At 49.0% G+C, this 13,434-nt stretch overlaps 7 protein-coding genes across 7 annotated transcripts; 6 read left to right on the top strand and 1 right to left on the bottom strand.

The window, feature by feature from the left end:
* Nucleotides 1-285: 285 nt before the first annotated feature.
* On the bottom strand, nucleotides 286-2,107 carry ACHE_41026S (MFS transporter; the record flags this gene model as incomplete). Its single annotated transcript, XM_043279290.1, has 4 exons — nucleotides 286-520; nucleotides 571-702; nucleotides 754-1,740; nucleotides 1,794-2,107. The coding sequence occupies 4 exons, from the start codon at nucleotides 2,105-2,107 to the stop codon at nucleotides 286-288; spliced, it is 1,668 nt and encodes a 555-aa protein (XP_043136984.1).
* A 453-nt stretch (nucleotides 2,108-2,560) lies between these two features.
* Nucleotides 2,561-3,709, top strand: ACHE_41025A (serine hydrolase domain-containing protein; the record flags this gene model as incomplete). The annotated part of the gene is made up of 1 exon (XM_043279289.1): nucleotides 2,561-3,709. The coding sequence occupies one exon, from the start codon at nucleotides 2,561-2,563 to the stop codon at nucleotides 3,707-3,709; it is 1,149 nt and encodes a 382-aa protein (XP_043136983.1).
* A 1,455-nt stretch (nucleotides 3,710-5,164) lies between these two features.
* On the top strand, nucleotides 5,165-5,512 carry ACHE_41024A (uncharacterized protein; the record flags this gene model as incomplete). Its single annotated transcript, XM_043279288.1, has 1 exon — nucleotides 5,165-5,512. The coding sequence occupies one exon, from the start codon at nucleotides 5,165-5,167 to the stop codon at nucleotides 5,510-5,512; it is 348 nt and encodes a 115-aa protein (XP_043136982.1).
* A 725-nt stretch (nucleotides 5,513-6,237) lies between these two features.
* Nucleotides 6,238-7,465, top strand: ACHE_41023A (uncharacterized protein; the record flags this gene model as incomplete). Its single annotated transcript, XM_043279287.1, has 2 exons — nucleotides 6,238-6,572; nucleotides 6,643-7,465. 2 exons carry the CDS (start codon nucleotides 6,238-6,240, stop codon nucleotides 7,463-7,465), a joined length of 1,158 nt encoding a protein of 385 aa, XP_043136981.1.
* A 568-nt stretch (nucleotides 7,466-8,033) lies between these two features.
* On the top strand, nucleotides 8,034-9,602 carry ACHE_41022A (uncharacterized protein; the record flags this gene model as incomplete). The annotated part of the gene is made up of 4 exons (XM_043279285.1): nucleotides 8,034-8,279; nucleotides 8,331-8,631; nucleotides 8,681-8,961; nucleotides 9,021-9,602. The coding sequence occupies 4 exons, from the start codon at nucleotides 8,034-8,036 to the stop codon at nucleotides 9,600-9,602; spliced, it is 1,410 nt and encodes a 469-aa protein (XP_043136980.1).
* Nucleotides 9,603-10,498: 896 nt separating this feature from the next.
* Nucleotides 10,499-11,086, top strand: ACHE_41021A (NUDIX hydrolase; the record flags this gene model as incomplete). Its single annotated transcript, XM_043279284.1, has 1 exon — nucleotides 10,499-11,086. One exon carries the CDS (start codon nucleotides 10,499-10,501, stop codon nucleotides 11,084-11,086), a length of 588 nt encoding a protein of 195 aa, XP_043136979.1.
* A 1,091-nt stretch (nucleotides 11,087-12,177) lies between these two features.
* ACHE_41020A (uncharacterized protein) lies at nucleotides 12,178-13,069 on the top strand (the record flags this gene model as incomplete). The annotated part of the gene is made up of 3 exons (XM_043279283.1): nucleotides 12,178-12,319; nucleotides 12,376-12,461; nucleotides 12,512-13,069. The coding sequence occupies 3 exons, from the start codon at nucleotides 12,178-12,180 to the stop codon at nucleotides 13,067-13,069; spliced, it is 786 nt and encodes a 261-aa protein (XP_043136978.1).
* Nucleotides 13,070-13,434: the final 365 nt, after the last annotated feature.

The raw sequence follows: 13,434 nt of genomic DNA, 5'->3' as shown, positions 1-13,434 counted from the left end.
CATTATTTGTATTATTTGCATGTTTGTCTCTGCTTTCCTGTCAGCCTCGATTCTCGAACGACCTCAACCTTCCATTTCAGACGATGGGTATCTAAAAAGGACACCTGGGAGCTTACATGGCCTCAGTATGCGATTTTACATGGCGGAATGGGTTGTATGATCCATAAGAATGCAATTTGATGCTCCAGTATCAACAATCTAACTACAGTATGTCAATCAATCGCCATGCCGACGGCAAATCGAAACAACACGATGCACATGCTTGCGGAAATGATATAAAACCATTCAATGCTTCTCGTGAAACACCGCCTGAGGCGGCTGGAAACGACTCCTCTTTCGCAGTGCCGGCCCATAAAAGAGGAATCCTAAGGGAATCGGAATCATGATGGCCGCCAGACATCCCAGTAACGTGCCTGCCCACTGGACACCCAAGTTCTGGAACATTTGCCGGGAAAAGAGAGGAAAACATGCACCGACCGCAGACCGAAGGATGGTGTTGGCTGCGAAGACAGATGCCGCACTGGTCCTGTCAGTGGATGATGGATACCCGAGAAGAACGTTCGAACTTACAGATGAAGGTAGGAATCGATGAGGTAGTTGAAACACTGGAGGAAAATGACATAGATGCCAAATCCAACAAAAACTCCGGAGGCTATTGGGGCCATCCAGTGGATGTCTTTTGTGAATCCGGTCCAGCCAAACCTGCGATACTCGTTAGTTCAATACCTTTCTTATTTGGGGCCGAGGACTCACCAGAATAAACCCATTGTGAAGACAGTCCCGCCGAGAGTGGCTGCTGGAAGTCGCCATTCCGGAACCGGCATGTTGTTATTTGCTTGGAGTTTCTTGACATAAGCTGGATGTCCCATGAGGGTAAATGCTCCTCCCAGAAGTTCACCAATGATCAAGCCGATAAAGGACAAACTGCCAACACCCAAGTTCATTCCATAGATTCCCTGGAACACCACCGGATATGCGCCCAGCAAGGCATACATAAGTCCGTAGATGAAGGATGTGTATAGCGTCACAAGGAACACAATCGGCTCGGTGATGAGCATCATAAATGGCCGACTGAAATTGTTTGTAAGCAGTTCTTTGAGATCCACCTCAACCTCATCTTGTTTCGCATGGATACCCCAGTTCCGGGTCTGTCGGCGCAAAGTGGCTGCTTTCCCCATTAACACAACCGGTGCATAGGTCTCCCTGAAAAGCAGCAGCAGCAACACAGTCGCAAAGAAGCCCATGATGGCTGATATATACATCGTCCAACGCCATCCCAGGTAACTCATCGTGATGAAGCCACCAACAAATGGAGACACAAAAGGGCCTACAAAGACACCCATAGCGAACACAGCAATTGCCGCACCCCGATACTTGTTATTGTACAAGTCCGCGAACACCGCAGGGACAATCGCCAACGGACAGGCGCCGAAGAAGCCCGCAAAAAAGCGCGTCAGCATGATAGTTTGCACATCTTTAGCGGTAGCGGTGGCTATGGTGAAAATGCTCAGGCCGAATAGGCCTATAGTCATCGGCCACCGACGACCGTACAGTTCCGAAGCTGGTGCCCAGAGTACAGGGCCTGATGCGAAGCCCATGACATAGAGCATGATGCCCAAAGTCGCAACTTCGGTACTGATTCCGAATTGAGCGCTAACAGAGCCTACTGCAGAGGAGAAGATCGCACTGCAGAAGGAGGAGGTGATGGTCGAGTAGGTGAGAATGGCAGACTGCATGATTCTAAACCGTTATCGTCAGTAGTATTCCTGGTATACATATGCGACAGAACGTACTTTCTCCATGTCGGCCAGTTGTGCGGGTGTAGCGGATCATACTCGCCAGCGAAGTCCACGACATACTTCTCAGGATCCGGGAGGTCTGGCGGAAATTCCTTGTCTCCGAACGGCAGCCACTCGTCCCTAGGCGCGCGAGCTTTCCTCGATCTGACGGTCGACTGGTGATGCAGCTGAGAGGTCTCGGTACGCGAAAGCTCGACCTGTGTTGGACGCCGGCTGATAGGTGTTGGCTCCGGAACTTGATTGAGCGAGCTCGAAGATGAAGGGGAGAAATCGTTCCTGGTCGTGGAATGCTGCAGTTGTTGATCCATGGTGTCCCCGTAGTCTATTGGGCCAGAAAGAGTTTTGTGATTTTGCAGCCATTATGTTTATATACCAGGTGCTTGGTTGGCAGCATCCGTGTGCCTCCGTCTGGCTATGATGCCATGATACCATAACCGGAAAGGTCTGAAGGCACAACCGGATAGTGATGGTGTCATTGAATCAAGCCCGGGAGAGAACCACGGGAATCAGGCACAGGTTCAATTAAAATACTACTCCGGATGCTCAGATTTCAATTTTGAGGTTTCAATTGCTAGTTATGCACCGGCGATCTCTTAGATGGTCGCGAGCCTCGGTCCCGTTGCACTGCCCCGCATACCAGTTAAAAACAAAAGCTCCGGATGTACATTAATGACCATGGCCCCTGAACAGGTACTACTTTACAACATTCGCATCCACGTTTGGATATACCCTCTTCACTTCTTATCGTCCATACAGCAGACATGACGGTCAATGGCCATTGCGATCCGCGCTTCAACTCCGTCCGGCAGCTTTTCGAGCGCCAGATCTCCTCCGGCAGCGAACTCGGCGCTTCTATCTGCGTCAATATCGCCGGCACCAACGCCATTGATCTTTGGGGAGGCTACACCGACGAAGAGCGAACGAAACCCTGGACCGAAAACACGATTGTGCCCGTCTGGTCGAGTTCCAAGTGTGTCACCAACCTCGCAGCACTCCTCCTCATCGATCGCGGACTTCTCGACCCTTACGCTCGCGTGTCACAATACTGGCCCGAATTTGCAGCCAATGGCAAGGAAGACGTGGAGGTCCGACATTTCCTAAGCCACACGGCGGGAGTGCCGGCATGGGAAAAACCGTACCCGGACATGTACGATGTACCGGCTGCTACGGAGCGACTGGCAGGCCAAGCGCCGTGGTGGAAACCCGGTACTGCATCGGGCTACCACGTCATCAGCCAGGGCCATCTGGTTGGCGAGCTTGTTCGCCGGGTATCAGGAAAGTCTCTGGGCCAGTTCATCCGCGATGAACTCGCGACACCCCTGAACGCAGATTTCCGACTAGGAGCGGAGGAAAAGGACTATCCGCGCATCGCAGACCTTACCAAGCCCGAAGCCCCTCCTGTCCAGTTCAAATCTGACCCGAATAGCCTCCCTCTCCGTGCAATGAAGGGAACCCCCGTCCTCGCCGAACACGTCACGACCCCAGCCTTCCGTAACGCAGAACTCGGCGGCGGAAACGGCATCTCGAATGCGCGCGCACTAAACCGCATCCTCTCAACCATCACACTCAACGGCAAAGTCGACGGCAAGCGCATCATCTCCCCCGAGACCATCAACCTCATCTTCCGCGAACAATCGAACGGCCCCGATCTCGTACTCCAAGTACATGTGCGGTTCGGAATTGGGTTCGCATTGCCCGCGCGGCAGACGGTGGATTGGATCCCGGACGGGAGATTGTGTTTCTGGGGTGGATGGGGTGGTTCAATGGTGATTATGGATCTGGATCGCAAGACGACTATCACGTATGCGATGAATCGGATGGGAGGTGGGACAATCGGGAATGATCGGTCTGAGGCGTATGTTAGGGAGATCTATGCCGTGTTGGATCAGCTTCCGAGAGCCGCGCTTTGAGGTTATTCACTTGCTTAATTACGTGTGTCAACAGATAGTTGAATACCGTGTTAGGAGTCATGTAGCACACGTGATACTGTGGCTTTATATGGCGCATGTAGGTCGATATGGCGGTGCAGTATCAACATGAAAACACACCATTGCATATCCACGATTTCTCACATGATAGCTCTGGCTCACGGCTATTTATCTCTGCAGCTCAAATCTAACACGGAGGAATTTCCCCGCTTAGAACTCCAGGCCTTTCAAGAGCCATAAGTTTTTTAAAGTCCACCGCCTGCGTGGACCCCTTGATGCTCTTTCTTCATTTTTCTCTCTATCCACAAGTGTCACGACTACATGGCTCGCTCTACAGGGAAGATGAAACGCACAAGCAATCGACTGAAAAATGCCGGTAATAAAAAGTCTCGGACTTAGTCCAGGCACATGTCTCGCTGCAATTTTTCCCCGATGAATTGCTTGTGCTAGTTGGAGAAAACATCTTTCATAAGTCCACCCAAGCTTCCCTATGTCGTGTATCCAGGCGCTTCCAACAAATATTTACACCTGTGCTATATCGCGAGATTTGCTTAGACAAGTCACGGAGAAGAGCCTAGTGAATCCCAGCAACCTCCCGGAAAATTCCCATCTACGGTTCATGAAGCGTCTGGTCCTGGGGCTCTCCGCCATTAGAGCATCTTTGAATGTAGGTGTATCTGCAGATGTAGGACATCGAGTATTATGAAGCTTATACCTAAATTAAAATCATTACGTTAATTTGGGTATCTTCTGTCCCAACCCCCTTCTATACGCGTTCGTGGCTAATGGCCTGTCCTCAGGCTTACCGGAAATACTTCCTCGTTCATAAGGGAAGTAGTCACCCCTGCACTCTTGTACGGTGGAAATATCTGTGATATCTCCGCGCCGGTGGAATGGAGCTGATGCAGGCACTTGTACAACTGGGGACGCTTAGCGAATTCACGATAGAGACAGCGTCGATGGGTTACGTCCCTTGGGTGCTACCTACTTTCATGACCCCGCAAGCTTGTGTCTCATGTCCGTGGTTTCTTTGTGGCTGCGTGAAGTGATGCCTCTTGTCGCCAGCTTGGTTGAAACGTCTCTGGCCTCGCCGGAGCTGTCTTCTCTCCGCCTGTCCCGCTTGTACTTTGGTTCGAATGAGGATCTGGACCCCGGTTTAATTTATACGGCCATTGAATATACAAGCAGAAACAACAGCGCAATCTGCCTCCGTTGCGATTGGCCGACTTGTATCTAGGATGATCGGAAATGCCATACAAAATCAATGGCGCGTCGGAGCACTACGGATGGGACTATCTACCCGGATTGACTAAACTGGAGAATCTGTGTACCTTGGCCCCCGACACTTCATTCGATGACACGAATTTGATAGATCCAAAGGTATTTGAACGAGCGAGCAGCCTCCGTCACTTGAGTGTTCATACTTTCTCGCCAAATATGCAAGCCTTGATCATGCTTCCGGAACTGGGGGAAAGCCTGACAAGCTTTGAGATCAAAAACTACTTTCAAACAACACGGAACCTGCTCGACGTTGACGACCAAGAGGAACATACCACCTACCCACTGCGAGAGTTTGCGAGAGATTCGGCCAAGTTGGAAGAAGCTTCGTCTGGGCGGGTACACTGGATTGGTTCCAACAGAGCTATTGATAACTTATCCGAGGTCGTCGTCAAGATGCCCCAGCTGGAAGAGTTATCGATCTCGGTCACACAAAAATCTCATCGATACATCAAAGACCATGTCCTACCTGTCATGCCTAACCTGAAAAATCTGTTTCTTATTTGATCAGATATGGAGGGCGATACGAGCTGTCGCGAATGCCAGGCTAACGATCTCGACCGACTTTCTTGTTACGCGAAGGACATATTTATGATCAACCGGCTCTCAATGATGAGGCGCAAGGACTTTCAGCCATTGCAGGTTGTCGGCTGCTACAACCGCTTCTATACTTCCGTGCGCCGTGATACAAAACCGGTCAATGTTCGCTTTGGTGCCAATTATCGCGACGCCAATGGAAGGAAGGCAGTCGCGTATTACCAGGTGCTCGATGTGACCAACGTAGAGCAATACGATTTTACGCAAGACCTTCGGGCGGTGCGGTCCTGCGACAGTGAAAAGTCAACATACAATATGTCCAGGCTTTTCACTCTATGAACGGTCTGAATTATCTCCCCGGTCCCGAGAGAGATCTACCGAACGATCCTCCGACGGTAACCAGCAATGTCAGACTGGTGTCTCAACCTCGGCAATGGCAATACATATGTAAACAATTTTTGACTGTGATTACAATCCTCAACGCTTTTTTTATAGTAACGTAAGGTGTTTCCACGGTAATTGTGATCGCGCTCGGTACTACACAGGCGATCATCCAGCGTTCCGCCGCATTCTGCGTTTGTCGCAAGACTTTCCATTTCGGGTCAACATGATAGGCCGGGGATACTTCCAGCCGACATATAATAACCCAGGATCCCCCGAATTAAACAGAACTTTTTATCAATAGGAACGACAAGATGATGAAACTCGTGCTTCCCCTCCTCGGCGTTTCGACGCTGTACGCTGCGTTCTACTTTGCCCAAATCAATGGTTCGCGTGATTTAGCATTGCAATCCGTTACATCGAAGACATTACCCGGACGTGATGATCCTCTTCGCACTTTTTATACGGGCATCGAGCCCATTGACCGGCTGCTCACGGTGCTGACGGTCTTCTTTTGGCCGATGACCGACGGAAGCACGCCTACCTTGACCCTGCATTCTCTTGGATTTGCCGGAACGTTTGGCTCTGCTTGGATGCTTCTCACTGTTGAGTCGTGGAGGAAAGGGAATGCTTGGACCATTGCTGCGTTGTATGCCCACTCCTTCTGGAAACATGCGAATAACATGCGAATAGTAGCTGACCTGCATTGAAACAAACAGCCCATTCATTTTCGGTATCCTCGCTCAAACGTTGACTTTCGCTTTTGCGGCACCTCTCTACGCCGGTCTGCACCTTATTTTCTCTAGCACTGCCAGCAGACCGAATGCAGAGAGCATCCGCGCTCCTCGTGCTGTCCTGAACGTGATCCCCTACGTCTTCATCATCGGTTACTTAGTCCCTAGCCTGCTACTTATCGCCCCTCTCTCGGAAACCATCACCACGGACGTGAAGCAGATTATCATCGCAGCCTGGCAACCCTGGCCGTTGTACATTTCCATCCTGACTACCGTCGCGCACATCCTCTTCTCGCCATTCGTGAGCAACGACAAGACCATCGACGGCGGCCGTGCAACCCTCGGCTCCCTCCGCAAGGTTTACGCTGTTGCATTCGCCAACACTGCCATCAACCACTTGATCCCCTGGACCATCTCTCTGTTCACGATCTTGGAGCCTCGATTCTTCAACAAGGAATTCGCGGATGCCCTTCACCCTTTGAATGTCTTCCAGCTTCCATTGCCTTGGGCCCAGCCAACATTACAGATCACCGAACTTGGTGCTGGCGTGCACGTCTTTCTCCGATGGGACTATGTCATTGGTTCTACGGGAGTTCTGCTCTGGGCACTGAGCTTGCATCGTAATGCACACCGCGCGATCCTCGGTAAGGCTGGTGGTCTCAGACTGTTGATTAAGGTTGCATTGCTGTCTGTTGTTGCGAGTCCCGTGGGAGCCGCTGTGGAGCTGATGTGGGAGAGGGATGAGTTGGTCGTTCATGAGACTGGGGGTTTGAAGTCGAGGGTTTCTGGCTCTAAGAAGTCTTCTTGATTTACTGTGGTCTTTATGGATTACACAGGGTACGGCGGCTAAGCTATTTGCGCATTGATGAGACAAACGATAGCTGAAACTGGATGATACAATTGACATTCTGTGTAACCTTGTAGTGACATTCTTTTCAGCTAAGCTGAAGCACGTAATACATGTATCTCCTACACCGATACTGTCTATATTCACTCGTTGCATTGCATACGGCAGGATAAAGGACCATTCATAGGGTTGTCGAATAGAGTCCCAATTAGGAAGGTGGCCATGTTCGCTGTCATCTGACACCACGTGATGCGGGGACATGAATTACACCGCCTTCTATACACAGCAAACTGATTTCCTTTTCACTGCACAGCAACAAAAACACAACCGACCAAAAGAACCTCTATTCACTGGCTGCGATGCCGAACTGGCATCGATTGTCTTCTTAAAGCTTCCTCCCTGTCTCCTAGAAGGGACCTGTTCCCTGTGATAGATAAGACGTATGGGTCAATAGGATAGGAGATCGTCCTTCCCTATGAGAGAGAGATTCCCCGCATAGCGCCTCATATCTGCTTACATACCATCAACGATGCTCAGGGACCATGATATTCAGCAACTGGCCGGCAAGTTGCGTACTGTTGGCCAGGAGAACCGGCGCCATCATGAAAATCTGAGTAATCTGCTGGATAATTTCAATTCGTTGCTGGAGAGCTATAACCTGCTGAAGAGCGATTATGAGGAGGAGAAAGAGGCGCGGGAGAAGTATAAGAAGATGGCTAGGGGGCAGGAACGGAATCCCTTTGTTCTGGTGCTTGTGGATGGTGACGGATATCCGGTGCGTATATCTTCGACAGACAGCGAGAGGTGTTGTGGCTGACGGGAATAGTTTCATGAAGACCTTATTAGAAGCCGCAATGACGGTGGGATCACAGCTGCACGGCGTATGACTGACAGTGTAAAAGAACTACTCCATGACCGGCTTGGGGACCAAGCTGAGCAGTGCCGTATCATGATACGCATCTATGCCAATGTCCTGGGTTTATCCAAGGCTTTGGCTCGCGCTGGGCTCGTCGGGCATGAGGCTCGTTCACTTGCTGGATTTGCAGCGAGCTTTACTCGCTCGCAGGATTTGGCAGATTTTATCGACGCGGGTGATAAGAAAGAAGGAGCAGATCATAAGATTAGAGGTACAGTCGGTTTTCTATGTCTGGCCGAGTTTGAAACTAACATGGATAGAAATGTTCCGCCTATTCGCTGATATTAATCAGTGCAAACATATTTTCTTCGCGGGCTGCCATGATGTTGGCTACCTTTCATTCCTAATGCCCTACCGCGGCATGGCTGACCGTATCACCCTACTTAAGGGTCCATCATTCCATCCGGAATTCAGGTCTCTGGGGCTGTCTATCTCGGAAATACCCTCTGTTTTCATGTCGAGTCCACTTGGCATCGGCCCTGAACCGATTACTTCTAAATCAGCAGTACCAAAATCGGCAGTCTGCTGGTTCTTCCAAAAGGTACTTGCCTCGCCACTTTTATAAATCGTTCTTTTGATTCATGGACTAACTGGCTTCAGGGTATTTGCAAATACGGCAACGAATGTACTAAGCAACATATAACACCACAACAACACGAAATCTCTAAACCCCAAGATGACAAGTCGAACACCCAAAGTACCGTGCGAGAAATGAAGCATTATACGAAAATGCCCCAATCCCCTTCAAGCAAGGACGAGGAACCTCTAATCCACGTCAACAAAAACGGAGAGCGCATCGACACTGCCATCTCGCAACCAACAAACGAAGAATGGAACGCATACGCCCGCCGAGCCAAACAACACAAGCTCTGCAACCAATACCACCTGGGCGGCGAATGCAGCAACCTGAGCTGTCAGTTTGACCACAGTAACGTCGATGACAGTTTGATCGAGGTCATGCGGTATATCATGCGGCAGCATGTATGTCCGAGTGGACCCGACTGCCGGCTTAGCAAATGCTATCTCGGTCATATGTGTCAGAAACCTGGGTGCACGGGTGGCAAGCCGTGTCGCTTTAACCAGCACGCTCATACCCTTGATCGTCAAGTTTGGGGTACTAGCACGCCGACCGATACGTGTAGTTACGACTCTAATAGTTCGGATGAGTCCTATGCAGCTTAACATGCCCCTACCCCGTGAGGATGTTGCTTTGTGGTTCTGAGTGGATCTACTACTCGACGCAAGGAATACTTGTCTAAAGCAGCTATTGGTGAATTGCATTGCTTTTTTTACGTTTATTTCGTTGGAAAAGGTAGGGGTTGGATGAGAATGTATCTATTGACAACCGCTTCTAGAAACCACTCGTGCAATATATCGAGGGTAGTCAATAGTTACATTTTAGGATATGAACAGAGGATCAGCAGAATTTACCTATCCATAAATGACCACGTAGACATGCCAGCTAATTGACCGAGGTCACGAGCAACAAAAACTGACAATTAATTAACCAAAGGTGATACGCCTATAGCCAAGAAGCTCATCATTGCCCAGAGGATAAAGCACAAACAACGACCTCGTATGGAGGCCGGTAGTCCAGAACGGCACAGATTCCAGATATCCTCTCCTTTTTCCGTGGAGCGAAGCAAATGTGGTCATTGGGTGTGCAATTTCCGCCTTTCTCATAATTAGAAGTTATTAGATCGTCCCATGCAAATCAGCCGTTCATAGTATGAGAATCATTGTGTTCAAGACCCGTGGTGGGAGCGTCTAGCCCGTTCCGTTCCATGTGCTGCAAAGGCTACTCGTAATGAGCTTCTATTCCATGAATGCCTCATATTCCAGAGATTGAGGGGCAAAAGCCATGCACAGATCCTCTGTGTCCTGCCAGAGTGGTGTGTTGATGTCGTATGGGCAAACGAACCGTACCGGTGAGCGTCGGGAGTACATCGCACCGCTCGCATCACGAGCCCCACTAAGTGTACATAGATATAAAGCCAAAAAAAAAAAAAAATTCCGCTCTCACTACAAGCCGAACATATCACATAGAACTCTTGTTGAACTCTGCCATGTCCCATAAAATGGATCCTCCCACAGCCGCTCAACAATCTCTACGCGCATACGATATTGCTCCAGCACTTGAATCCTACGAAATTCCTGTGGACACCTATATATCGCAGAACTCTTCTGACCAACTCGTTGGCGTCCTCGGCACAGCCGTAATAATTCATCAAGACCGAGTGCTACTCATACAACGTGTGGCTGACGACGATTACCCTGATCTATGGGAGGTACCTGGTGGTGTGGCAGACGATGGTGAAACAATCATTGAATGCGTTGTCCGTGAGCTCAGAGAGGAAACTAGTCTACGGGCATCAGCTATTTCGACCATGCTTGGCGAGTTTGAATGGGAGGATAGCATTCCCGTGTCCAGCAGTCATCCTAGAAGGGGCAAATGGAAGATATTTACATTCCTGGTAGTGGTCGATGGCTTGAATGAGGATCATTTGGATATCACACTTGATTCAAGGGAGCATAAGGCATTTCTATGGGTGACAGACAAGGAGGTTGGGAGTGATTTGTGTGGGGATGTCACATTAGATTGGATCTCATTGAATCAGAAAGAAGCTATTCTGACAGCTTTCAAAAAAGTTAGCACTGCTGTCTAATGCTATTGTTAATTGGGACATTATTCCTGCCAAGCTGACAGAAAGTCATAGTGTAGTATTTAATCTCCTAGTCCAGATTGAATTCTAAGGCTCTTGTAATGATTTTAGCTTTGTTTGACACCTCGCAGGTACTGCTATTGAGTGATGAAACGTGTCTACTCATGTTACGAGCGAGTTTAGAAGAAAAATTTATAAGATATTGACATCTCCGGGCCTGCGACTGTGACTTTGCCATACAATCTTTATACGAGCCAGTTGGGTTGACGGATTCCATTTTCAGGAAGACGTGAGCACAATCATCTGGCACGACATGATGCACCGATTAGTCCATAGGGGCAGGGACCGAGGTCCGAGGAAAGCGCATGGCTGGATACTCAGGAATTTCTACGCTAGCTTGTTCGAACAGCTTGACTGTGCGCCAAAAGCAGCTCTTTAAATACGACAAGACCAAGTAAAGTTCGGGTGTTGGGGAGGGCGAGGAAGAAGGATGGGTGATTCAATTCATGCCGACCAATGATTTACTATAAACAGCAACAAAGGTCAATACCAAAAGCCTCTAATACAGATGTGGTTAGTTTTCCGAAAACTTTATCTATTGGCAGTCCACCTGCTTGACTTCGGCCCCACAGTCTTAACCATGTACAGTAGTTTTCACTTCACTGTTTCCAGCTAGCTTTCCGAGCTAGCGAGAATCTCATTCAAAACAACATATGCATAATCATTTAGCATCTTCAGCGGCGGGGCTCGCCTTATTTCTGCTGGCGCGGCCGTAAGGTACTCGGCGTACTAGGTTACTTGTTACTCAGTTAAAGCCCTTGATTTATTAGACAGTTCTGGGTCCAATGGCTTCAGTTAGAAGCTACGGAGGATTGGGAGCAGAAGTGGCCCCTCACTTGTAGTGACCGCTCGCTAGTGCGTTACGTTAACTATTATTTTGTCAATGTTCTTAGTAAACTTTCTCAGACGGTTGAGAAACAAGATAAATTTCAAACCCTTTTGTTTTAAAGACATTTCATCAAGTTGTCTCAGCCTATGTTTAATGTTAACCTTTCCCACTATCGTCCCGAGTTTATAAGCTCTGTACTTCTACTATGACCGCTAGCTTCGAGTGGCGCCTCATCGATATCCTGCATGATGCTGAGTCCCAACGGCCGAATAATACTGAGTTTGCGTTGATTGTCCTCAACCAGCCTCTCAGGGCCGGCCGGCTATTCGAGTCTTTGTGGAGAAATGGTATGATGGTCATGGGAGATATAGACAGCCAGATTACCGGACTGATCACATTATAGCTCAAGTACGAGTTGCAGCCGATGGTGGGGCAAATCGCTTATATGATTTGCTACAATCTACCCAATATCATTTGCAGGATCAAGATGTGAGTAGCTCCAAGCATGAATTGCAGCAGACAGAGTGTAACTATGGTAGGTGGGCTTGGATGCAATTGTTGGTGACTTGGACTCACTACGCCTACCTGCCAAGCAATACTTTACGAGCTTGGACAAACCTGCAAGAGTGATCTGTGAACCTGACCAAAACTTCTACGATCTGGACAAAGCGCTGTCTTGGGTGCGTTCAAATTATGCTGCCAATATGGATGTTGCTATCCTCGGTGACTTTGGTGGCCGCGTCGATCATGGACTCAGACAGATCCACTATCTGTACGTATTCCAGCCTGGACCTGCCTATGCCGATGGAAGGGTTTTCCTTATCACAAGTCAGAATCTGTCGATCCTTCTAAAACCAGGTCATCATCAGATCTTGGTACAGGAACATGATGGGGGCATTATCGGGAAAAGCGTGGGAGTCATTCCAGTTGGAAAACCCAGCTTTATCACTACGAAGGGACTTCATCAAGATGCCAAGCAACTGAAGATCGTGTTGGGAGAGAGAATAATCCGCGGTAATGTCTTGCCGGGGATGTCGACCATTGAGATTGAGACATCAGATGATGTTCTATTCACCATTGATGTTCTGGACATTTAACAAGCCAGTGAATATAGTATGATCTGTACCTCTAGCTTGGCAAGAAACTCAAAAAATCTGCTGTCACGGGCTCAATCTAGTAGATAATAAATGATTGAGATTCCTATCTAAACTAGGTGGTCATGCACGTCTCGCCAAGCTGAAATTGGCTCAGATGTAATTTCCACATCAATCTGAGCGTCTCTCTCGGCAAGAACCCCCTTTACCACAGATAAACTGCCTTTCTTCTCCCTTCAGGGTCGCTGTCGTCTCCTATATAGCTACTAGAAATGTCAAGTCTAAGCTGCTGTGACGGCTTAAGGCTTCAATGCTGCCTCAGTGGCTGATATCAACAAACGCCGCCATCCGGGCGACAAAACAAAGAA

The sequence above is a fragment of the Aspergillus chevalieri genome, chromosome 4 (genome assembly GCF_016861735.1).
Source record: "Aspergillus chevalieri M1 DNA, chromosome 4, nearly complete sequence".
NCBI classification, from domain to species: domain Eukaryota; kingdom Fungi; phylum Ascomycota; class Eurotiomycetes; order Eurotiales; family Aspergillaceae; genus Aspergillus; species Aspergillus chevalieri.
The sequence above is the reverse complement of the archived record's forward strand: the minus strand, read 5'-3'. Positions and strand labels throughout refer to the sequence as shown.